This window comes from Cyprinus carpio, chromosome B6 (assembly GCF_018340385.1).
Source record: "Cyprinus carpio isolate SPL01 chromosome B6, ASM1834038v1, whole genome shotgun sequence".
Classification (NCBI taxonomy): domain Eukaryota; kingdom Metazoa; phylum Chordata; class Actinopteri; order Cypriniformes; family Cyprinidae; genus Cyprinus; species Cyprinus carpio.
The window spans coordinates 22,203,736-22,229,135 of NC_056602.1; the positions used below are offsets into that span (position 1 = coordinate 22,203,736).

The following is a 25,400-nucleotide window of genomic DNA, read 5'->3' on the forward strand; positions in this document are numbered from 1 at the left end:
CTGTGTATTGTATTTGAGAACAGTAATCCTTTTTTCTGAATGATGGCTCATTATAAATTCTTCAGCTTTAAGGAAATTGGTCTATAGTGTAGTGCCCTTGCACGACTGCACTTGAAGCTCTATTACACATGCTTCTATGCATAAGAATTGGGTGTTGACTTTGAGAGCCCCTACCTAAAGACATAGACATGTGACTTAATTTTATGTCATTTAACTTTGAAAGACAAGCTGGAATTGCAGGCCTTCAAAATCTAGGATGCTGTTTCTTTTCTTCAGCCAGGTTGCAACTCTATTCTCTGTTATGGTATGGTAAACAAGAGAAACCTTTATATATTGATTGAAGAAATTAAAGTGCCTCCTTTTTATATCTGCTCTTTTATGTTCTGAACAAGATTGTCATTCATTCTCATGGTCCTCTGACTCATCAGGGTCTTAAAGACATCAGTCTCTGATATGATGAATGAGTCTGTGCTGCCCATTTTGCCAGTCCTTGTCTATCAAAAGGTCTAACAAAAGACTGTTTTGGCTGATTGACAGGTAAATAGTTTAGCTGGAATGTCTCAAAAATTTCTGCAGTGAAATTGTTGCAGTTAGGGTGTGTACCGCAGTACAGAAGCACACAGACGATCTCCGGGCAGTTTCTGTGGAGACGGAAGTTGTATATAAATCATTGCAAGTTAGTTTAAGCTTTCTGGCTAATGCTCAAATACTGAGCTAATTCGGCTTAGCAAAGGGGAAAAAACTAACATTGCACAGCTCTCGGACAAACCCAGGCCACAAAACCTCAAGGCAGTGATGCTAGATGCGAGAATAAATGTTTTGTCAGTTTTTCAACCTAAGAATGGTGAGAATGTAAACTGGTGTTTTTTTAAGGCAAATATATAATTTTTTATAAATCAAATTGTTTCAGCTGTTATTTTTTTCTTTTATTTTGTCCTAATGTCCTAATGAATTTGCTTAAAAGTAATAAATAATTGCTGAAATTTAGTCACAGCTAAATATTTTTATAATTGCTTTAAGCTACTGCTGCTTTTATAGAAAGCATATTTAGTTTGATGCAGCCTACCCATTATCCATGAGGGTACATGTGGTAATTAACACAAGGCTATTTTGCAAGCTACACATTTTCATCAGGGTTGTTGAAGAGCAGAATTTACAATCCTGTTAAAATCATTTGTATGAGACCTTTTTGCATTTTATTGAAATATTTTCTCTAATTATTAGCAACGTGAAGGTGTATACCAGAATTGCACATGTTTAAAGAGATCCCAGTACTGTATCTAATGTCAGTCTTGGCTAAGCAGTGCTCTTTACAGCTGAGGTCATCTCACCTCAACATGCCTGTAAATACAGTTTTGATGCTGGAGGTTTGCCAGCCTTGTCCATCAAACCTGCTTGTAAACATGTTCCTTTGCTGTGTTCTCTTTGAGGGGCATGAGCTGATGGGTGACAGCTTTGGGAGGAGCTGACTGCTAACCTACATTTTCTCCTGCACTGGAGTACATAGTTCCTTTCACATTTACTCACCAGCGCAGTATTTTTATTCATAATTTCAGCCTGCTTGCAGATTTAAGAATAAGTGTCACTTTGAGTATTGCAACCTGTTTTGTGTCTTTGAAAACAATCAAAATTGCTACATTATTTGGTTATGTTACATATATGCTGATGTGTGCTGAAGATGTGTTTGTAATATTTTAGGCTAGCACATTATAATATTTGACATAAACATAGCATGCTGCATAGAAGGCGGTTTTAATGGTTTCTTCAAACATGCATACTACAGATTCGCCCTCTATCAACCTTGTAATGGCTACATCATTTACACAACCACATGTGAGTACACCATCTAAGAATCGGTTGGCTTGAAGACATTTCACACATCTGTGTATGTTTACTAGACCCTGTTAAAAGAGCTGGTGATCTGTTGTAGAGCCAGACACAGCTTGCACTTCTCTGAGAAACATCCTTTGCATCCTCTTCCTAATGAGCTTGAGGAAACAGCTTTTTCCATCAGGGAATACTAGGGACGCTGGGCCTGGATCCTGTGTAGCGTTTAATGACTGGAACATGTTATATTAGTTCGAAGAACAAGGCTGATGGTGTAGGTGTATTGAATTTAGCATGGCTTTGCCTTGTGCTTGTCAATATTTTGAAATATTTGTGACGAAAATAGTGAATTTTTATGGTACAGATGATCTTTTTCATAAAGGTATTAATTTTACATAAACTACAGTGTAAAGGTTTATATTCATCAAAGAATGTTGAAAAAAGTATTTGTTTCTACAAAAATATTAAGCCACACATTTTCTTCTATCCAAGTTTATGTACATCCATAAGATGATGTAAGTAAAAAGATTGTAAAAATTTGCTCAGACTTGGATTCTTTATTGATTTTATGATATATTTTGGTACAGTTCATTTGATGCTCTGTATTTTTGGATAATACATGTACACATAATTGGACTTCATTATAGTTGTTTTAAATTATTAAATTCAGTAAATGAATGCATTGAATTTGCATTTTTTGATTGCTACCTAATTAGTAAATCATTCACAAGAAATGTGTTCCTTGAAGAAAGAAAATTTTATGGGTTGTGAATGACATCAGGGTGTCTGAATATTATAAATAATGCCAGAAATTTTAAATAAACATTTCTTTTCAGTAAGCCATTTATAGGTTAACCTCCACAAAAAGTGTAAACACTGTGGCTCTGTGGTGCTTTCAAAGTGTTGTTTGTTTGAGTGGTTTTGTATGTTAACTTTCAATGCTGTAAATTTGAGACAGGACTAGCTATTTGTCCAAATAATGGACAATAGGGGACAACCTGGTAACAAACAATTATTTTTGCCATTTAATTTCATATTGTAGTAGCGTAGACACATTAAATCACAGGAAGCAGCACTAAAAGCATGCACAGTGCCATCGTGCGGATGCACTTGATGACCTCCTCTGGAATGATCAGATGATGTGTGGGTGTAAAGTTAGAGTGAAATAGATGAGTGTATGTACATTAATGTCAGGGTCGGTGCTGATGAGCAGTCAGTGGACGCCTGCAGGCTGGCTGATTTAATAAGCCTTTTATTGTAAACCCCATCAGACAGGCATCTGCCGGCTATAAGGAGCGGAATAAAGCCGGGCAGTGGTGCAGAGGACCCCCCTCCCCTTTCACTTGCTCTGCTCTATTGTTTGAGCAGAGAGGATAATGGGATTGAATAGCAGACTGGGTCACACCAATCAGACATGAGGTAAAACAGTTTGCATCATTGCAAACACCTCAGTCATACAGAGAGTTCCATCGTCAGCTTTGTGTTTCATACACGCTTCCTTCAGTATCGCCCCCTCCTTCAGCCTCTGTCATCCCGGGCTTGAATGGAAGGCTTGGACTTGGTGGAAAGAGGCAGGATTATGGTACTTCTGCTGCCAATTCCATACTCCTATGCATATTCATTAGGTGATCTGCTCTGAGAGCAGAGCTGACGAAAATACAACTGATCCTTCTCAACTGAGACCTGCGCAGCTTCTCTGGAATTAAACTAGTTTGAAGATCATTTCGAGAAAGTGTCAGGATTGAGTTGTTTTGTATCACCAAGGAAAACCATAGACGTCTTCATTTTGAGTAAATGTGAGGATAACATTTATGAAATGTTTCATTTTGTTGTTTGACATTTAAAGCCTGGGGTTGTTTCTGCAGTACATATTCTCATTTACATTTTTATGAAAATTGGAAGCATTCTAGGATAATTTAGGATTTTATCCCTCATAAACTGGAAGTGTATAAGCTTTTTCAGTGTTTGTTACTTTCTTCTGTCCCAGTTTAATGTGCAGAGTTAATACTCTCCTCCAAGGCTGCGTTTATGTGTTCAGAAATACAGTAAAAACAGAATTTTCAGCAGCCGTTACTCCAGTCTTCAAGGTTTGTAGCATTAAAATGTTTTTATTGTCACTTTTTATAAATTTAATGCATCCTTGCTGAATAAAAGTGTCCATTTCTTATTTTTGCTATTTATTATTGGCTTGTTCAAAATGTTTTTAAGACACAATCACTGAGAGAATTTTTTCTTTTAAATGGCACTTCTGTTAAGCAGGATTTTGGACCAATGAGATTTTGGAGTGGGCGGGGCTAACAAGTGAAACACAGGAGAAATGTTAAACAAACAACCTGCCAAATATCAACATGTTTTCACAGCTAGTTGGGGCAAAAACCCATGTGGCAGAGATTTTATTACAACCCGCCTGGTGTGATGCTGTTAAACTAGTTTTCATAGTTTTTTTATTATAATTTTTTTATATCATCCTACAGGTGATGAAGACGTATCACATGTACCACACGGAGAGCATCAGTGCAGAAAGCAAACTGAAAGAGGCTGAGAAACAAGAAGAAAAGCAGTTTAGCAAATCTGGAGACCTCAATGTCAACCTCCTGCGCCACGAGGACCGACCCCAGCGCCGCAGCTCGGTCAGGAAGATTGAGAAGATGAAGGAGAAGGTGAGATTACTCTGGAGAGCTAGCGGCGGGGCTCATAATGCTCGGCAGAATGACTCATAATGCCACCCTGCTTTTATTAAACCAAAGGGCTGTTGCAGCCTAGAATCACATTCATTCTTCCACTCTCAAGTAGGATTGTGACCCTTTAAGAGAAAGATTATGTTATTTCAAGTGGTGTATATTATCTGTGCACAATGGTGGATAAAGCTGGCCCATTGTCTCTCCTTGACTTCCTTCGAAAGCCACCGTGGAAGGAAGTGAAAGCCAATATTGCATCATGACCAATTGTCTTTTTTATCCAAAGCTACTTTCAGTACTCTTATTAGACAATCCCCATGGAGGAACCTTGAGTTAAGTGCCCTTGTTCTTGGTTAAGTGCTCAAAAGCACAATGGTGACGCCTCTTTGCAAGGATCAAACCAGAACACTTCCGAATGCAAACCCTCCAGTAAATGCTGTTTAATACAAACTCATCAAGTGCTCCAAATTTGGGTTGCTTATAATATGTATTCATAAATGCGATCTACGCCATCCATATTCCCAAACTTGTAAAGAGAAGCGCTTATAAATGAGAAGCTTTAAGAACATTCCTGCATTTTCCCTTTGAAATAAGCTTCATTTAAAACTGTTATTGTACTGTAAAATATATATAATATATATATATATATATATATATATATTTTTTTTTTCTTTTTTTTTTTTTTTTTTCTTATATAATCTTTTTTACAGTGAAATCAAATTACAGTAGTGTTGTGTTTAATATTTGTATTTATTATTATTATTATTATATTTTAATACTCTATTGGAATGCTCTAAATTAAATATTTCAATGGTAATATTTTGTTTAATATTTATATTGAGTTATAATAAAAGTTAATAAAATTACACATAACAACAATAATAATTGTATTATTTTCCCCTTAAATACTCATTTTGTTCCTGTAAAATATTACAATAGTAATATTTCAGATTTTTCAGTTATTTAATCATAATAATCTGCTTATTACTTTAGTTACATATAGTCACTATTACTTTAATTGTTTTTTAAATCACATTTTAAATCTTAAACCCAAGTTTTATTAGGAAAAATCCTGACTATATATTTTTTCCCCAAATCATGTAGCCTGATCATGACAGCAACAGTTTTCCGTGACACCTAGTAGCAGCCTTGCCTTCTTCCTAGTTACCTTCTCATCGGCTCTCAAAAGCAGTGCAGGCACATAGGTTTGAATGAAACTGATGGATGGGTTTATAAAAATGAATGTGGGCTGAGTTTTATCTAAGAATGGACAATGAGGTCAGTGAGTGACTGTAGACAGCCTGGAGACTGAATGGCTGAATACTCACACAAACCAGATTCAACATTTCAGGTCACTGACTTCAGCTGTAAATCATCTAATTCATGCTAATTCATAGCTGGTTCTATAAACTTACAGGAAGCTAACTCATAGTGACTGTGGGACCATACAAAAAATTCTATAAATTAACATTTGCGAATATTGTGACTTTCACAAGAGGCAGTTTTCATGTGAATGAATTCTGTTTCCTTTACTAGCCAGCTTGCACGCTCTTTCACTTTTGCTCTTTGTGTCACTTTCTCTCTCTCTCTCTCTCTCTCTCTCTCTCTCTCTCTCTCTCTCTCTCTCCCTCCCTTCCTCCCCTTTCAGGCTGCAATGCGCAGAGATGTTGGCATGAAAGCCACTCAGCCTCACACTATTTATAACCATGGTAGCCATGGATGCTCTGTGTTTCTCTGCAGCCTGACCTGATTCTGCAGGCGAGCAGACTTCGACATGATCCTAGCACACCTGCAAGCCTCAATGGCCTCAATGGACTATCAGTTACTAATGTGTTTTATTATGTGAAAATGCATTTTGAATTGCACTTCCAATTGTATTCAGTTTGAACAGTAGATTGGAATAAATGACAATTATGAATTTTGTCAGAATTGTGCAGCCCTAATTTTACATTAAATGTGAATATTACAAAAGTAGTAAGGGTGACAAAAATAATTTATATCAGTAATTTATTCAGTTATATGCTGGAAAACTTTAAACTTTAAAAGAGACTGCTATAATTCAAACCCAGCTAATCACTGTGATCCTGTGGCACAATGATTAAAAGGCCTCATTTAAACTATGATTTGTGCAGCAAAAACTATGATTTGTCCACCCAAAAATGACTTTCTTTCTTCTGTGGATCATAATGGAAGATATTTTGAAGAATGCTGGTAACCAAACAGTTTCGGTTCCCATTCCCATTGGTTCTCCCTGACAAAAAAATACAATGAAAGTCAAAAGGATCTGAGACTATTTGGTTACCAACATGCTTAAGTTTAAATAATGGTCAGCTTATGTATTGTTCCCGACATATTTTCTTTTCATAACAGTGATCATTTAATCGACACCGAACACAACTCATTTGATCAGTATTCAAGCATTTGAACTCACATGTACTAATCACTGGTGTTTGTTCTTCATTTAAGGATTTTGTTTTGTCAATACAATTATGTGGCATGTCAGCTGTTATTAATGATACTAGAGCAGCTGTCTGCTTTGAGTGCTCAAGCTTTTTGATGAAAAATTCAGCAGGACCCAGCTGGAGCTCACAAGCAGATGAGTCTCCGTGTCTTGTTTCAATTTACAGAGAACTCTCATATGATATATACTATTATTCATGCTCTACGAATTTACATTTTTTAAAGTTTGTTCAGTTTGTTGTTATGTGCAATGTACATAAACCTAAATGTACTGCACAGTGTTCTCACAACAAGCATATTTTTCATAAATATCAGGTTGGGGCAAGTTGTCACATTGGTGCTGGGGCAAGTGATGTGTTATATGTTTTAAATTATTTTATAAGAAATGTCTGTAGGCTATAAAAATGGTTTGATGTTGTACATTGCCTTTAAAAGTATGTTTTTCTTGTGTTATGAATTGTTAAAAGCTAAAAACACATTAAGTCTTTAATGCCTTACATGTACAGTATGTGTAGTGGCTCTATTAACTTCAGATAATGTCATATATTTCAAGCAAAGACATCCCTCTTAAATCAAGGTTAAGCTGATATTGTGTGAACATATAGTTTTACATCATGACCAAATTGCCTCTATCAGTGAACCAGCTATTTTTTATATTAACTGATTTTTTTCCATTTCGTTTCTCTTTTCCAGAGGCAAGCCAAGTACTCCGAGAACAAACTGAAATGCACAAAAGCCCGCAACGACTATTTATTGAACCTGACAGCCACCAACGCCGTTGTGGCGAAATATTACATCCACGATGTTTCGGATATGATTGATGTGAGTATGCACAATGAGGCATGCGTTTGTTTGTGTGTATCAGCTGTGATTTAAACAGTTGAACTGATCAGGGCTCGGCTCCATCTGTTTCTCTTTGCATTGCGGGTGAAGTGTCTCCTTGTTAATATGGTTTGTTTGCCTCATTTCGTTTCTCTAAATGTTTGCTTTGCATTTGCTAGAATTTCATTTTTAGTGAATTGGATTTGTGTTCTGATTTTATTCCCCTCTCCCTCTGGTTTTTGTGTTTTTATTTAATTATTAATCATCATTACTGTAACCTTCTAATCTGTTTCGCAGCTTCATTCGGCTTCACAATTAAAGATTAAAACTATTATTCTGCCAAACCAGAATGGTTTTTGTCAGATTTATAACAAGAGAATGGAATTACTAGCTTAATTGCACATAAACCCTTTTAATGCATTTAATACATAAAATATTGTTGCATATACAACAAAAGGCTGTCAGTCGCATTGGTATCATCCTATCAAAAATCTGCTGAGACTGGATCGGTGATGTGAAGAATACTGAAATATTTCCCCTGCTGGCTTGTCTCTGCTGTCTCTGTCGTGTTAGCATTAGTACGCACACTGTAGATAGACCGAACCTCTATGATTTTTGCTGAGAGATGCAAAGAGTGTCACATTGCTGTCCATCAGTACGCCCTGATAACCTGAAGCAATTTCAGAAAACATAAAACCACACACACTTGTACTTCCTGATAACAGCATAAAGGCGGAGAGGAAACATAAGCCATAATAGATAACTTTTAAACCGAGATATATTGCTCTATGCAAACTACTGCAGTCACATACTGTTTGCATATCTTTGTAGCAACTGTTTTGTTAGAGAATGTTACATTGCACAATCATTTTCTGTACTGTCTGTTTTTTTTTATGTAGAAAAAGATGTAAATCCCTAAAATGGTTAACAGGTTGAAGCTGGAAGAACTCTGTAAAGGGCTTTCAGTTAGGGTGTTGACATAGGTTTACTTTTAAAACCACTAATTGGTAGAAAACACCAAACCAAAACTCACATAACACCCACACCCACCATTGGGTATATAGAAATTCATGTGGTACTTGTGGCCTGCCCTGATGAATTACAGTAGTATGCCAGGTTACCTTGTACCCGAATTTTAAGGTTTGCTAGCTGTTCCAAAAAATCAGAAGTGCCTCAACCATAGACTGTATAAAAAAATGGACATTGTGTCCGTGACGTCACCCGTAGACTCCTGAAGAGTGTTTTTGAAGCTCAAAGTGTGCAGAGCGGGCCGTCGCCATCTTGGCAGCGCGTCACCGCACGACTAATAGAAAATGGGCAAAAAGACAGGAGCTGGTTGCTGAAGCCACGCCCCCCTAGCTCGACGGCAGTGTCCGCAGCTGCAATCCACCTGTCACTCAAGTGGCCACGCCCTTAATTATGCAGACCTTTAAGGCTTAATATAATTTAAACGGATGAGTTATAAAAAAAAAAAAATCACCCCCCTCACAGTTGTCATGAAGGACAAAATTAACTATATAGACCAAAATCATTTTTTGCACCAGGCTGTAAACATGTTTTTTTCTGCTGTAAAGTTGGGCATTTTAACATGGGGAGTCTATGGGACTGACTCCCTTTTGCAGCCAGCCTCAAGCGCACAGTCGATGAATTGCAGTTTCAGTCAATTCCTTGTTGGCTACACGAGAGAGAGCAGGAGGTTGCTGCTCGGCCACAACCCTTGGTACTGGTGCTTTAAAGAAACTAGGAAGGCTTTGCATTTCCTCTGTTTAAAGGGATAGTTCACCCCAAATATGTTCTGTTATCATTTACCATCACTTTTGTTTCTCTGGTGAACAAAGAGAATATATTTTAAGTCATTTGGTCCAAAACTACATTAAACACCTGTAACTTTCATTGTATGGACCAAGAATGTCTCTTTTTGTGCTCAACAGGAGAAAGAAAGTTTTTTTTTTTTCATTTTCAAGTTTACAACCATAAAGTTAAAAATTATTATCTGTAATAAAAACCTTTTACTTTTAATAGTGCAGAGTCAGAAGTAGGACAGGTCTGTCATGTTTGATAGTTTTCAGAGAGACTGACAGTGAACTGAAGTTAAACAGGTTTATTCAAACAATTCGGTCATGGCAACCCTTGCTAACCCCAATACACAGCAGAAATTAAGCAGTGGTTTTCTGCTTGGGGCAAACAGTGGTTTCAGTATTACCGATGGGCACAGTAAATAATTTTAAATAGTATGGATTTACTTATTATTAGAAAATGCTGAGAATTTGAACCAGTGCTGTTATTGAGCCAAGTATGTGTAAATACAAAATCTAAACTTGGCGGTATTACTGTGCTATTTTTTTTTCCACCAATGTACTGTACTACTCCTCTCCTGTGGCTTTGTAATGCTAAATAGATTGTGCCACAGGCTATGACCGTCTAGTGTTTGCACTCAAAACCCTTTAAAGCATAATATATTGATTTACAGTCCAACAGAGCGATAACGGCCTTGTTGCAATGACTCATAGAGGTTTAAAGTTTCCCTCAAGCAAATTTAAACTTGCTCCACGTTGCTAAAAGAGGTTAGTCGCACATTTGTTGCACGTTTAAACTAATTAGCTAAGATATCCCACTGCGCTTGTTCTTCTAATTATAGATACTGACAATCTCGATTCTCCGCTGGATGAAATTCTCTCATTTAGATCATGTCATTTTAATGGCACTGCGATCCACGGAGACACAAGAGATGTTACCTGTCTTACAGTTCGTCCTGTTAGAGTGAAATGTGGAATCTCATGATTGCTAAAAATAGGCGTCACCATGGAAACATTTTGGCAAATAAAATGTATTTTATACTGTCTTCGCAGAAAGAAAGATTGGATTTGTGTCCATCTAAATGTTATTCAGGATTGCTTTGAGATATTTTGTCTCTCATCCTTCATTTTTCTTCTTTCTACAGTGCTGTGACCTCGGGTATCATGCTAGCTTGGCACGCACATTAAGGACGTATCTGTCTGCTGAGTACAACCTGGAGACCTCTCGCCATGAGGGTCTGGACATCATTGAGAACGCTGTGGATAACCTGGACCCTCGTAGCGACAAGCACAAGATCATGGACATGTACAATCAGGTCTTTTGCCCACCCATGCGCTTTGAGTTTCTGCCGCACATGGGAGACGAGGTATCTAGCCTTCAATTTAACCAATAATATCTTATTATTGGAACAATTCGCCCCCCCAAAAAAAAATTTTGTTATAATTTACTCACCCTCAAGTCGCTCCAAACTTTATGACTTTCTCGTGTGGAGCACAATGTGGAGTACTGATCATGACAGAGATAAACTGCTTTGTGTTTTGTGTGTCTCAGGTGTGCCAGGTGAGCGCCCAGCAGCCCGTCCAAACCGAACTTCTGATGCGTTACCACCAGCTGCAGTCTCGCTTGGCAACGCTCAAGATTGAGAATGAGGAGGTAAGAATCACAACAGTTACTACATGCAACATTTTATCATGTTCATTATTATGCTACCCACCTCTCAGTAATAATTATTCAGACGCCACAACCAAAAACCATTCACTGACTGTGATGCATATTGCACACTAAAAAAATCGCTAGCTCCCATCTGATTGACTGGTTTTATCCAATTTCCAAAAAGTCAGAGTGTGCAGGTCTTTATTAGTGTGCTGGGAAACAAAGTTACGGTATGGTAACTTTACCGATAAGGTTCCAAGCAGCTGCACTGAATGCTTCAGTGAAAGATCTAGTTGTTTGATTCACAGTTTTTGTGAATCAAGGCTTTGAATATTGAGAGAAATTCAGAGCTTGTTAGAGTGCAGCTGTATTATCCACTTTGTTCTCAAAGTTATATCTGATGTCAGATTTAAACCGAATATACAAAAGAACTAGTTGGTTGATTTACAGTGTCAGTCAGATGACCCTGTCTATCTCTTTGCTAGAAAAAACTACAAGGTAAAACATAAGATAAAACTAATGAAAGAGACGATCTTTTATTGGCGATCTTGATTCATCGGTTCATGTCACATTTTCACAAATTTTGGTGAAAGAAGGCTTTGTGATGGTCAGTGCAGCAAATTGGTGTGACCAATTTCCACACGTGAAATTCGTGAACACATGGGTTCCTATTGTAATGCCTGGAATTTGCAAGTGAAAATTTCAATCTCTCCACTTCAAGCACAACATCATGTTATAGAAGTATAATAGGTTGCAAACTCAGTTTCCTGTTGTCTTTAACATCAGATCTGTATTAACATCAGGTGCTATACAGATCCCTCTCTTCCAACCACATGCTTTGGAAACTGTTGAGTTTTATTTACACCTGCTCACTGTAAAGATTCATCAGCGTCTTTAGTGTGAGTCATCACTCTGCAGAGAGCCCAACTGCCTCTCACACACGAGTCTTTAGCACTCAAACAGCCCTCGGCCTTGCTCACATACTTTTTTTAAAACCATTTTCAAAGCGCTCCAGAGAATACTTCAGCCTAGCAATCAAACTCATTGCAATTTAGTCCATCTTTCTTGGGAACTGAGAGTGTATTTTTAGCATTCTCATCTGTTAATAGTGGGTGTATCTTTTGGGATGGTACAGTTATCTCCATGTTTGGTCTTTGTGAGGGTAATTCTTTGTTTTGGGAGAGCAGAACACATCTCACCGACCAACTAAGTGTATGCAGGTGCTAATGGACTTTGTAATAGCTCCCGTCTGTGCGTATTGATGATTTCATCTCGCCCTTATCACTTTGTGTCTCATAACCTGCTAGTAATTGATGATTTTGTGTCATATAGGAAATGTTCCACATTAATCTGAGGGCCTGGGGCCAGTTTACACACCAGTCACTTCAGCATTCAGACGATCCTTGATTTTATACATTTGTGTGAGTGATCTATAGTCCCAGGGCCAAATGTACAAGTATAGAGGTTTAGGAAGTTTCAGAGCTGCATACAGCAGCACTACACTATAAAAATATGACCTGTGGTTTGGCTGCATTGGTCATCTTCAAAATAGGTTAAATAGGATGAGATCTTTTCTTTATTGCTCATTTTTGAGGTTTTATTAACTTTACCTGCATAAGCATTCTAGTAAGCAGCAACACATTTAAGACTGGGCGTATATGTATCATGTTTAAACACATAGATGGTAGTTGAAGCAAATTTGACACTTTTTTCTTCCGGTGATTTGTTTTCTGAACTAGTGTACTGCACATATACTTTTATTTGGAGGTTTATTCCATTTTTTTCAGTCTCTCAATATTCCTAAGCTCATGTTGTGGGTTTGAATATATCACAGAGGCACATACCTGTTATTGCAAACAATAAGCGCTTTTTTTTCCAAATACGCTGTGCACAGAAAATTTTGCTTTTAAAGAATTATAAAAGTGCCCATAGTAAATTCCAGGGTTTAACAATAAATATTTTTTGTTTATGTCAGGTGAGCATTTATTTTTTCCTTTCCCTGCTAACAGTATATGACAACAACATGAGATATTAAATTTAACATCATTTGTGTGTGTGTGTTTGTGTGTGTGTGTGTGTGTGTACCTGGTAGTCATCATGTTTTAAGGGACCAAATGTCCCTTAAAATTTCATTATAGTATGAATGTTGACAACTGCTATGCTGCTTTAAAAAACAAGGAAATTGAAAGACAATTCAAAAGAACAAGATTCATTCTGTACTGTGACTTTTGATCTATTTAATTAATCCTTGCTGAAAGAAAGTATGCATTTCTTTTAAAATGACTCCTACTGACCCTAAACTTTGATCGGTAGTGTAAATCTTACATAATTTATAAGTTCATACTCCTCTCTCTTTCACCTTACTGAGTGCCTGTTATGTTTAATTAGGTGCGCAAGACCCTGGATGCCACCATGCAGACCTTACAAGACATGCTGACAGTGGAGGACTTTGATGTATCAGATGCTTTCCAGCACAGCCGATCCACGGAGTCCATCAAATCCGTGGCTTCTGAGAGTTACATGAGCAAATTAAACATTGCTAAGAGACGAGCCAATCAGCAGGAGACGGAAGTCTTCTACTTCACTGTGAGTGGCTGTATTTTCTCAGACCATAAGCACTGGGACCACACGTACTGTTATTATTTTTAGTCCATTTTTATATGACTTTTTGTGAATGGCATATAAAATTAATTTATTAATCAGCATATGTAATGAATTCGACTTTTATTCGATTGACACTCCTAGTTATTTTGGACATAAAATGGCAAAACCTGGCATTAATAATGCCATTTAATAATGTTTTTTTTTTTAAATAAAGATGAAGTCCAGGTCCTCAGGTTCTCTTGACTATCAGTGGATCTTTTAATACACGGTTCTCATCACAATCATCTCTGCAAACACTGATATCAAAGTCTACTCGGCCTGTCCTATCTATCTGTCCAAACTCAGTCATCACGCACAAATCCACAAAACATTCGTGACAAGGCCCATGCCTCACCAGTGAGACGGAAATTAAATCCTCCTATTGGAACAGATTGAATTTGCGGCGTGCAAAGTACAGCAAAATCTGTTCTTTGTTGCCCAGAGCACACATCACTCCCCTGTTTTAGTCACATCCTATTATAATCATTAGCTCACTGACACCTTCATCTGTGTCGCAGAAATTCAAGGAGTACCTGAACGGCAGTAACCTCATCATTAAGCTGCAGGCCAAGCATGACCTGCTGAAACAGACTCTGGGGGAAGGTGAGTTGTCTGTTTATTAAATATGTTTCTCTCTGCAAATGCTGAGCGTCAGCTAAGCCTCTGGAATCTAATTGCAACTTTGGTCACTGTTGGATATAAAATGGAATGTTGTAGCTTCATAGCGAGCTCAAAACGTTTGTATAATGAATGTATCTAAAGTAACTGGACAAGGTATACAGAAGTGAGGGCCAAAAGAACACTTTTTTGTGTCTGCCTGTCTAATTTAAAGCTGGCAGTTTTAAGTTTGTGTAGAACTGATGATCATGTTTTAATATGCTCAGTGTCACCAATTTGATTAGTGACATAAATAAGATAGAAAGATATATTTTCTTTATGTCATTCTTCCATGAAAGTCTGGGATTTTTAATTAATTAAATTTTAAATATAGAAAAAATATATTGTATTTAATCTTATTTATAAAAAAACATAACAAACAGATTTTCACTGTCATCTATCTTTAGTATAGAGCTTTAAACTACATTAAAACAATTTAAAGGGTCATTTTTAGCCTAATGTTTACAGTATGTTCCACATCTGTATTACACTGTGAATTAACATAGACAATATTTTTGAGTTATCCTTCAGTTTGTTAATACAAATGGGAATTAAACATTTAAAATATGACCACAACACAAACTTTTACACATGTTAATGTAATAAAAGTATGATTGCTTACTAAGCCTTCTGTGCAAAGTTATGTCCAATCCTTCAACTGATATCACAGCTAGCTGAAACATAAACCCAGTTACTTTTTCATTGTACCGACACAGCTGTGAAAAAAAGTCCCACACACTGTTGTAGATTTTGTATCCTTTTACTAGATAATGCCAAAGATTTTCTTCAGGCAAATAATAATGTTGTAGTCAAAGACCTTTTTGAAGCAAATGCCTGAAGAAAGACTGAAATGTTAAGCTATGACAGTGTTTTGGGGTATAAATAATCCATTTAAGTAAACAAAAGCTAGGCTGCCATTAGTGTGAACATGCTTTGTTTTTCCCAACTGAGGGACACAGATGCCATCCATAGACATTTAGTTAAAATTTACCTTGAATATTCCTTCAAGTATAAGGCCTTTTGTTGTCAGATGATTAGAAAGACCCTGCTTTCATGGCTGCATCTCCCATAAGGCCTCTTGTCACTTCAGTTACGGGCAGTTTATGCCCAATCAATCAGCTAGTGGCACCGGAGGGGAATTTCGGCAGCTGCCTGTGCGGTAGCTCATAATCTAATGACGGCACACTGTGGGATGCCCCAGCTGAGTCCAGCCATCCACGTATATGATTGCTGACCAGTCCTGCCCTCTTCCCCTCTCCAGACTATGTGCTCAATTACACTTCACCTCATCAGCTCAGTAAAATTAGACACTCGAGGCTAGCCAAGGTGTGTGCGTTAGTGCATATACATGAGTTTGTCACATATGGTTCCAGCAGGTACCGCCCATGTTTTTAAATGATTCACCTAATTGATCCTCCATCCATTAAGCCAATTACCTCGGCACATCTAATTCTCTCTATTAATGTTATCAAGGGTTGCCATGTCACCAGCCACATGGCTTAAATGCTGACGCTTATTTAAATGAGTAATGTGGAAGAATAACTGTCTCGATTTGCAGATGTTCTGTGTGTAAACCAGATCCTCCCAAACCACTATCCAGAAGAATGGTTGGAAATGATTTGAGTCTTTTTTTTTAACTCCTCAGCTGGCAAGACAAAAGCCTTTCAGTTTTTGGAATGATTTTAGAGGGCATAGCAAAGGCACATGGGAACCCCTCCATTTGATATGCAGATTTAGTGAAATGAAATGATTTAAGGGCCCACTTCACATTTACATTTTTATGCATTTAGCAGACACTTTTATCTAAAATGACTTGCAGTGCATTCGGGCTAACATTTTTTACCTAACATGTGTTCCCTGGGAATCAAACCCACAACCTTTTGCGCTGCTAACGCTATGCTCTACCACTGAGCCATTCTGTTTGTGGGCATGTATATATTTTCATTGTTTGTATGATGGCGATACCAAGGAACCCTTTTCAGTGCACTGGACATTGGGACAAAGAACCTAGTGAGATGTCACAGACATCGCTCAGCGTCACCAGTGTGAAATAAATCCCTTGATGCACACCCACTCTTACACACCCTCATACCCACAAATACAAACACACACTCGCTCATTTAGCCACTTTAGTTCCTTCTGTGACCGTCTGACACCCCACAGGGCCCTTTCCGAAGTTTCTAGGGTGACCAGTGCTCCTCTTTGTCTCAAGCGCTGTTTGGCTGCTCACCCATTCATCTCGTCTTCAATAGCACTGGCCAGTCTCACGATAGCCCTCAGTATGCTGTGACCGGGCTTTAGAACCCAGTGCATGAGATCATGCTAATAATGACATTTCTAACTCCTCCCTCTTTCCACTTTCTTTTTTAGGAGAAAGAGCTGAATGTGGAACTACAAGGTAAGAAAGTTCTGCTGATGATGAAATTCACATTTTCAAAAACAAAAGGTTCTTAATTGGCATCTGTGGTTCCATGAAGAAACTTTACCATCCATGGAACCTTTCCATTGCATAAATGCCCTTTATAATGGTAAATGGCTCCGTAGATTATTAACATGTTCTTCACACTAGGAAACAAAACTGAACTGTTCACTGTAAGGTTCTTTGCGGGACTTTTCTTCTGTAGTATACTTTTAAAAACAAAAGTACATTATTGGCATCTATGGTTCCTTGAAAACCTTTAACATCCATGGTATCTTTCTATTGCACAAAATGTTCTTTCTAAGAACTGTTCACTGAAAGGTTCTTCGGGGAACCCAGAATGGTTCTTACAGTATGTGACATCACTTTGAACCCTCCCCTTTTGGAACCTTCAAAACTTAAGATTGTATAGCTGTGAAAACACCCTTTTGAAACATTTATTTTGAAGAGTGAAGATATACTTTTACCTCAATCTCTCAAGATTTTTGTCCAGTTTAATTATCTCTAAGGACAACTGCACTTGTTAAGCCACTGAGAAGAATAAGATTCAGTCCGTGTTATACCTCTCAGTCATATTCATTATTCATTATCCATATCCATATCCATGATTATTGTTTTTAATGGAAAAGTTATTTTACCACAGTCGCAAATCATTGTTGTGCCATTTTTAGACTAAGAAGAGATGATTTTCACTCCATTTTCTGCATGTTCAGCTGCTAAAACAACCTCTAAAACACTTAACAGGCCAGGGTGAAAGCAAGAGAGGACAAATTAAAACTTTTTTGTTATTGCATGATGGTCAAAAGGGGACTTGTCCTCAAGCTGTCACTGGCAGGGGCTCAGCTCATGCTGGGTTATCCAGAATGTCCTCTGACAGTCTGGGAGAATGCTGAGAATAGAGCCTTCCTGTTAAACAGATGCAGGCTTCTTCTGACCTCTCAGTTGGAGGACATCTACCAGTGTTGCCACTGATAATCATATGCTCTTTTTTTAAAAATGTATTTATAAATACAGCTGCGAACACTTCACCAATGCATGTTAGTACTCTGATATGAAATTGTTCTAGTGTAGCTAGAAGTGTTTTCATTCACATAGTTGTATAGAATGTTTAAGTCCCAAATAATGGTATTTGCTCAAGCTCTATGACAAAATATCTATACAATTTTGTTGAAAACATCCAACTCGCCCATATCTGTTAATGATTAATCATCTAAGCAAATATAAACAACAGCTTGTGCTTGTGGCCTCAGGTAACCACCAAAGTACAGAGCCATATCATGTTTGATTTTGATTGCATTTACTGGTCTGTCACAAGAGCAATTATGTTTCCATAGCTAAATGTTTCAATAAGGGCCTGATTCAGTGCTCCTATAGGGAATAGAAAACTCCCTGCAGCTGTTATCGGATCATTTCAGGTCAAAAGCATTAGGATGTAATTACGATCTTTTAAAGAACAACAATTAATGCCTGTTGCTTATTTAAACCCCTCATTATCGGCTGTTTCCTCCTCTGAGGCATAAGTAAGAGTTGAGTAGAGGGGAAAGGGTTTTGCTGTGTAGGTTTTAAGGTCACTCAAAGGGTGTTTTGTGTATGTGTTTTTTGTTCCATCTAACCATCTCCATTCCTCAGACCCCCAACCCTTCCCCCGAAACCACAGAAATTGCGGAAACCAAGGCCTCGTTCCATCTATAACCATAAGCTGTTTAATGGCAATATGGAGAGTTTCATTAAGGTACCGACTGACTTTGGTGCTAACAACGCCCCCTGATGGGCTGGAGGGATGGCTGAAGCTCTGTCTGTTTTTTCCTCACTGACTCATGTGCTCACACCCTCTATTTGCTTCTGTTAATTTCCCGTCTTTCACGAGGTGGCAATGATGCAGATGATAAAGGTTGCAGCTGATGCCCTCCTGCCTTAATAGAGACTCAGCAGGGCCCATTAGTTTGTAAGGAACTGCCTTAATGCTTCATTTATGCAATTAAGTGGTCGATTACCACTTAGATTTAAAGTATTTTGTTTAAAAAGACATAAATTGCAGAGAAAATTAAACGGAGGGTATCACGTTCTCCACATGCTTCCCTTTACTGCATCTCAAGCCATTCCAGCAGCCACCCTAATGCTATTCCACCTAGTCACCACCACGACACTGTCGTCTTCGTGGCGATTCTGTCATCCCTTCCTCTCTAACTGTGATTTTCTCGCCTCTTTCACTCCTCTGCTCTGCTCTATGCTGCTTTGTGTCCTAGGGGAAGACGGAATGCTCGTACCCGCAATCAGGTACTGTAGAATAGGGCCAGGCATGGACTGTCTTTACCTTTCAGATAAGGCTGTAATACATCTGCTTAGACAAATGACATGTCATTGCTGCTTTCCACAAGAGTTCAAAAAGAAATTGTAACGAGCTTTCTGTAGCGAACTTCAGATGAGTTGCTACTAGCAGCCTTGGCTGAACTTTTAATATGCTTAATGCTTTGCTTTATTTTCTACTAAAACAATGAAAAAAATACTTTTTGTGTGTGTGTGTGTGTGTATATATTCCCTGTTTTTAAAGCATTTAGAAAATTGTTACTTAAAGGTGCACCATGCAGTTTTTCCCATTTAAAAAAAGTTTTGCATCTAATGATAAACAAATATGTTAAAAATATTTGTTTAGTTATACAATAAAATTAAAATAATGTATACTTACAAGAGACAAAACTCCGGTCACACGGTGGCCTAGAAAAAGCTGGTTTAATTCTTCAAATTCATATTCCAGAAGAAAACATGTCCAATAATATGTATTAAAGAGATAAAACAAGTCATTTTTAGCTGGTCATGTGATCTCAGCATGGATGCCCAAAGATGCGACCAGCTCCTATGTTAAATACAACAGGTTTTATTAGATTTATTAGGATTATACATGATATTAAACATGGTTGTATACTATTTTATAATTTCATACTATTTTTAGTACTTATTGTTTATGTTTTAATGAGGGAAAAAATGAGCAGGTGCACCTTTAAAGGGACAGATCACCCGAAAATGACAATTCTGTAATCATTTACTTGCCCTAATGATGCTCCAAACATGGATGACTAATTTCTTTTGCAGAATCCAAAAGAAAATATTTTGTCCATACAATTAAAGTTAATTGAGTCAAATTTTGTGTTACTTCTTCAAAATACCTCCTTTTTTGTTCCCTGGAAGAAGAAAGTCAGGTTTGGTTGAGCAGAATTGTAATTGTTTTGGTGAACTGTCACTTTAAATCTCAGCTACAGCTTTAAAACTGGTGCCATTTTGTAATGATTGTTGTCTTTCAGGACTCAGGTCAACCCATTCCTCTGGTGGTGGAGAGTTGTATTCGATACATTAATCTATATGGTAAGTGGTTCAAGGAAAGGTCACTAATCGATTGCAGATAAACGTGCTGACTCAAGAGCTACTGGAAACCATTAAGGAGCTCTCCAAAAACAACACATCCCCTTATCATTCAGAAAGTGCTCGACATACTCAACCAGAAAGAGACACAGATGCTAATTTGAATAAGGACTCATCTGTTGTAAATTTAAGTGATCCCGTGATACTTTGGAAATAGTTGCATATAAAGTCCATCTGTCAGGGTAAAGCTGAAGTCAGTGAATTTAGAGAATGACATCGGTTTGGCTGCTAAGTATGCAGTGTATTGATGATTTATTGTTCTGCTAGAGACTATAAATTTTTATAGATGTCAAAGCAAAAAAATAATAATGCTATAAACTCTATTCTCTCTGCTGGCTCAAAGATTGTTAACAAGAACCTAATCTACTCTTTCTTTAAAATTATTGCTTTAAGATCACAGGCGTTCCCTCAGGATCCAATAAAATCTTGAAAATGTTTGGAACTTCTTTGGCAAAACTCATATGTGCCAAAAAGAAAGGACCCCTTAGAGGAAAATGTTGCATTTTCTCCTGTGTGCATCTTGTTTTGAGCTGGAAATAATGCAATATCATAAATGAATGTATGAATGAGGCATTTATATAGCGCTTTATTGTGTATTGCTGTACACCCAAAGAGCTTTACAATCAAATGGGGGGTCGCTCCTCAACCACCACCAGTGTGCAGCATCCCCCTGGAAACGAAATCATGCCTTGACAAGTTTTCGACTCATGTTTCTTTTTATTTTCCTGTGCCAGGGCTGCAGCAACAAGGCATATTCCGAGTTCCTGGATCTCAGGTGGAAGTCAACGATATTAAAAATTCATTTGAAAGAGGTTAGGCCCCTAGAGATAAACTGTAATTATTTTCCAGTTACTTTTGTTTATGTACTTTCCAAACTGTGAATGTGTTTCTTCCACACATCAGATCATCATTGCTGAGCAGAGGGTGTAAATAACATCAGAAAATTACATTTGGTGGCAGGATTTCGATTTAGAAAAGCTTTCCTGTGAAACAAATTGATTCTACATTTAGCTCATGTTTGCAGATATAAACAATCATCTGCCTGGTTTTGATATTGACAAATTATATAATCCATTTCTAAGGCTATTTTATCGTCAAAATCATTCCATTTGCACTGAAACATTTATTACCTAGAAAATAAAAAAGAATAAGAGAATAATAATGATAACAGAAAATCGTTTAGTAAATTCAAATGGCAAATTCTGAAAATAGTAATACAGTAATTGGACAGCCAGAGTAACTGGTCTTTTACTGGAATTGTCGTCATGTCTTTTTAAGTTTCCCAATTCATCAGATATGGAGGATGAGTGCATATTTCAGCTACAAGAGGGATGCAAGATAAACTAAACAAATGATACCATAAGGCTATTAGTCATTAGGTGTTATACACCAGTGTTGTTGATGAATAACTACATTTAATGTTAGTGTGACAGGTAATTGAATCATTGGCGTCCAAAATTTAAGTATATTGAGTTGCCTGCTAGTGCTTAAATTTGTGTTTTTATTACGCTTGTAAAGAGACAAATCCCTCTTTTGTAGATCCTTAATTTAATTGTGTTATTACTTTACTTAAAATATATTATTATATATTAGGAGTGTGTGTATTTTTTTCTCCTATAATCCCAATTTTTCCACCATTTATTTCAGGTGAGGATCCACTGGTTGATGATCAGAACGATCATGACATCAACTCTGTGGCTGGCGTTCTCAAGCTGTATTTCAGAGGGCTGGAGAACCCTATTTTCCCCAAGGAGCGCTTCCTGGATTTGATCTCCACCATCAGTGAGTGTTTCATTCAGCTGCAGGATCGGTCAAAATGTCACTAGAGTGATTAAACCTAATATTACTTCATAGATTGCTGTTTTTTGTTGTACGTTTCTACTGGTGCTTGGCTTTATCTTAGCAGTTTTACAGTACAAACAATTTGTCAGTTTCTTATATTTTGTTTTTGGTAAAAATGTACGTAAAAAGTAAAGCATTCAAAAACAAGTAAACATTCATGTTGATTTAGTATTTTTTAATTAATGTTTTTTTTTTTTTTTATTCAGCAAGAATGCATTAAAAATGTTTAAACATTACAGTTAAGACTTTTCTAGTGTTACAGAACATTGGTTTCAAATAAATAATGTTCATTTGAACTTAATCAGATAATCTTGAAAAAAAAAAGTATCGTGGTTTTTACAAAATAAGCAGCACAACTGTTTTCAACATTAATAATAAGAAATGATTTCTGAAGGATTATGCAACACTGAAGACAGAATTGCTGCTGAAAATTCAGCTTTGTCATCAAAGGAATAAATTACATTTAAATAGAAAACCGTTACTTTAAATTGTAAAAAAAAATTCAAAATAGAATCTGTTTTTGCTGTATTTTTGATCATATAAATGCATCTTTATTGAGTTTCAAAAACACGAATCAGTCTTACCAACATTTGTGTACATTTTGAGTGTACATTTAAATTTGTTTACATGTTTATTTGTCGATTTCTTGTTTCAGAGCTTGAATCATCTGCGGATAGAGCCCACCACATCCAGCAGATCATCGTCACCCTTCCTCGTACCATCATCATCGTCATGCGATACCTGTTTGCTTTTCTAAATCAGTAAGTTTTATTATTTCAACAACTGTTTTTGTGGCATACTTTAAACTAATTGACCTGCAGTCACACACACGCTGAAAAGTGGGATGCTAATCTGTTATTTTACCACACTGCCTTCCCAGCATCTCTGTCTTCAGACTGTAAATCTCCTAGTAAGTCACCATTTATATGAATAGCAGCAGCCACAAGCAAAGACGTTCATTATATTTACAAAGAGCTATTCAACAGCCCCCACTATTCTTGTTTAATTTATGACCACATCTGTCAAGGAGTGCTTTAGTGGATATTTACGCCAGAAGAAACCCATCAGTCTGTACCGTACTATACCTGTCCTGTTCTCCTGGCTTTTTATTGATGCTTCCTGTTCTCACCCTCCCCCAGACCGAACAAAGAATTTGATTTCACATCATGAGTTTTCACTCTGACTTCCTTCCCCCTTCCATTTGCTCTCCGTGCGCGCAGCTCTGACTCATTTGAACTTCACTTCTGCAGTCAAGAGACTTCCCAATGAGAGATGAGCTGAAAGATAATACACTGTACATGAAGATGAATTTTCTGGGACAAAGTTATGAATTCATATATTGAAATAGACAGCAGGAGTAAGAGTAGGGATGTAACGATTCACTCAACTCACGATTCAATTCACAATTTTGATTTTACGATTTGATTCAAATGAGATTTAAGACCAATTATACATTAAATGTGTTCTTTTATTATTACTTCGAACAAAATGCTGCACGTTTCTTTGTGAAATTGAAAAATAACACCATAATAATATACTAATATAACACTTGCATATTATTGCTCTTTTGTTGGTTTTGATTGCTTCTATTGTCCTCATTTGTAAGTCGCTTTGGATTAAAGCATCTGCTAAATGACAAAATTTAAATATAATGTAAATGTAAATAACAAAACTAAATTGACAAATAAGTAACACAAAAATAAATAAATCTCAAAATAAGGCTTTGTCTGTGCTCTTTCCATTTAAAATAAGAGCCAACCACTGCATTTTAATCATGATCCAAACAAAGATGCTGCATACATGCAACATGAGCAGTTTTTAATCTAAATTTGTTTGTATAATTTCAAAATTTGAAGTAAAAACAGAATGGTTTGACTTCAGTTTTATGAAACTATACATAAAAAATATTTGTATGAAACAGAAACAGCAGACGAGCTGAACGAGATGCAGATCCACTCTCTGCCAGCAGGTGGCACTTAAAGCATTTTCTTGGTTTCCGCTGTAAACAAAGCAGTGCTGCACTTATGAACTTTAATATGCATTATACAGAGGCAAGATGAAAAGAAAAAAATATCGTCTAAACTTTTCTGAAGACCGTAAGTTTCCCTCAGACATACATTCATATAAACTCCTACCCCTAATTGAATTGCGATTTGTTTAGCATCTCAACCGATTTGAATCGTCACATATTTGAATCGATTTTCAACCAGCTTGCGGTTAATCGTTACAAAGTTTTTGAAAGTTTTTAATTCCCGCAGCATTGCATCACCTTTAAGAACTTTTTCATTGTCTCTTCATCGCTAGTCTGTCCCAGTACAGTGATGAGAACATGATGGACCCATATAACCTTGCCATCTGTTTTGGACCCACTCTGATGCCCATCCCGGAGGGTCAGGACCCTGTGGCCTGTCAGGCTCATGTTAATGAGGTCATCAAGACCATCATCATCAACCATGAGGTCATCTTCCCCAGCCTGCGTGAGCTGGATGGCCCTGTCTATGAGAAATGTATGACTGGAGGAGAGGAGTACTGGTGAGCTCTAGACTTTAGCAGGATTTTGTTGTTACTAAAGAATGTCATATTTCCTCCATTAGAGCCAGCTGTGGCTTAAACTGAGCTCAGTACTATGAATGGGGAGTTTAGCACTCAGGTCATATAAAGTGGAGTAAGGTAGGCAGACTTTTTTGTAATCTATAGCTAAAAGCGATATTCTACTTATAAGACAGACAGTTTTGGCTTTAAAATATTGTCATGGGACCATGACACAGTGTTAATATGAGAAGGAAATTCCACACCATTCTTTGATATATAATATTGATCTAAAATGTTATGATACTAATATACCATGAATTACATGGTATTCCAAGGAAAGTGATGGAAATGGTTTGATTTGGTTAGTATTATTAATAAATGTAAACACAGTACCGATAAACACAGTACCGTTGAAAGGTTTGGGGTCAGATGTTTATATGTATATATATGTATATACTGTATATATATATATATATATATATATATATATATATATATATATATATATATATATATATATATATATAATTAGATTATGATTAATTAGATGAATCTGATTCATTACAGTATGCTTGCCAAGGCTGCATTTATTAGATCAAAAACATTGTGAAATATTGTTATAGTTTAAAATGTTATTTATTCATGTGATGGCA

General features: G+C 37.0%; 1 protein-coding gene across 3 annotated transcripts in view; it reads left to right on the forward strand.

Moving 5' to 3' along the window:
- LOC109068848 (SLIT-ROBO Rho GTPase-activating protein 3) overlaps window positions 1-25,400 on the forward strand; it is a 79,176-nt gene that overhangs the window by 37,174 nt on the left and 16,602 nt on the right. Inside the window, exons 5-17 of one of the 3 annotated variants that reach the window (XM_042726308.1) lie at window positions 4,302-4,487; window positions 7,659-7,787; window positions 10,729-10,950; window positions 11,136-11,237; window positions 13,626-13,823; window positions 14,399-14,483; window positions 16,908-16,935; window positions 18,586-18,688; window positions 20,256-20,316; window positions 21,108-21,185; window positions 22,021-22,155; window positions 22,871-22,976; window positions 24,520-24,747. In XM_042726308.1, the coding sequence (XP_042582242.1) occupies window positions 4,302-4,487; window positions 7,659-7,787; window positions 10,729-10,950; window positions 11,136-11,237; window positions 13,626-13,823; window positions 14,399-14,483; window positions 16,908-16,935; window positions 18,586-18,688; window positions 20,256-20,316; window positions 21,108-21,185; window positions 22,021-22,155; window positions 22,871-22,976; window positions 24,520-24,747 (1,661 nt within the window). The other 2 variants (XM_042726309.1, XM_042726310.1) reach the window with 2 other exon arrangements.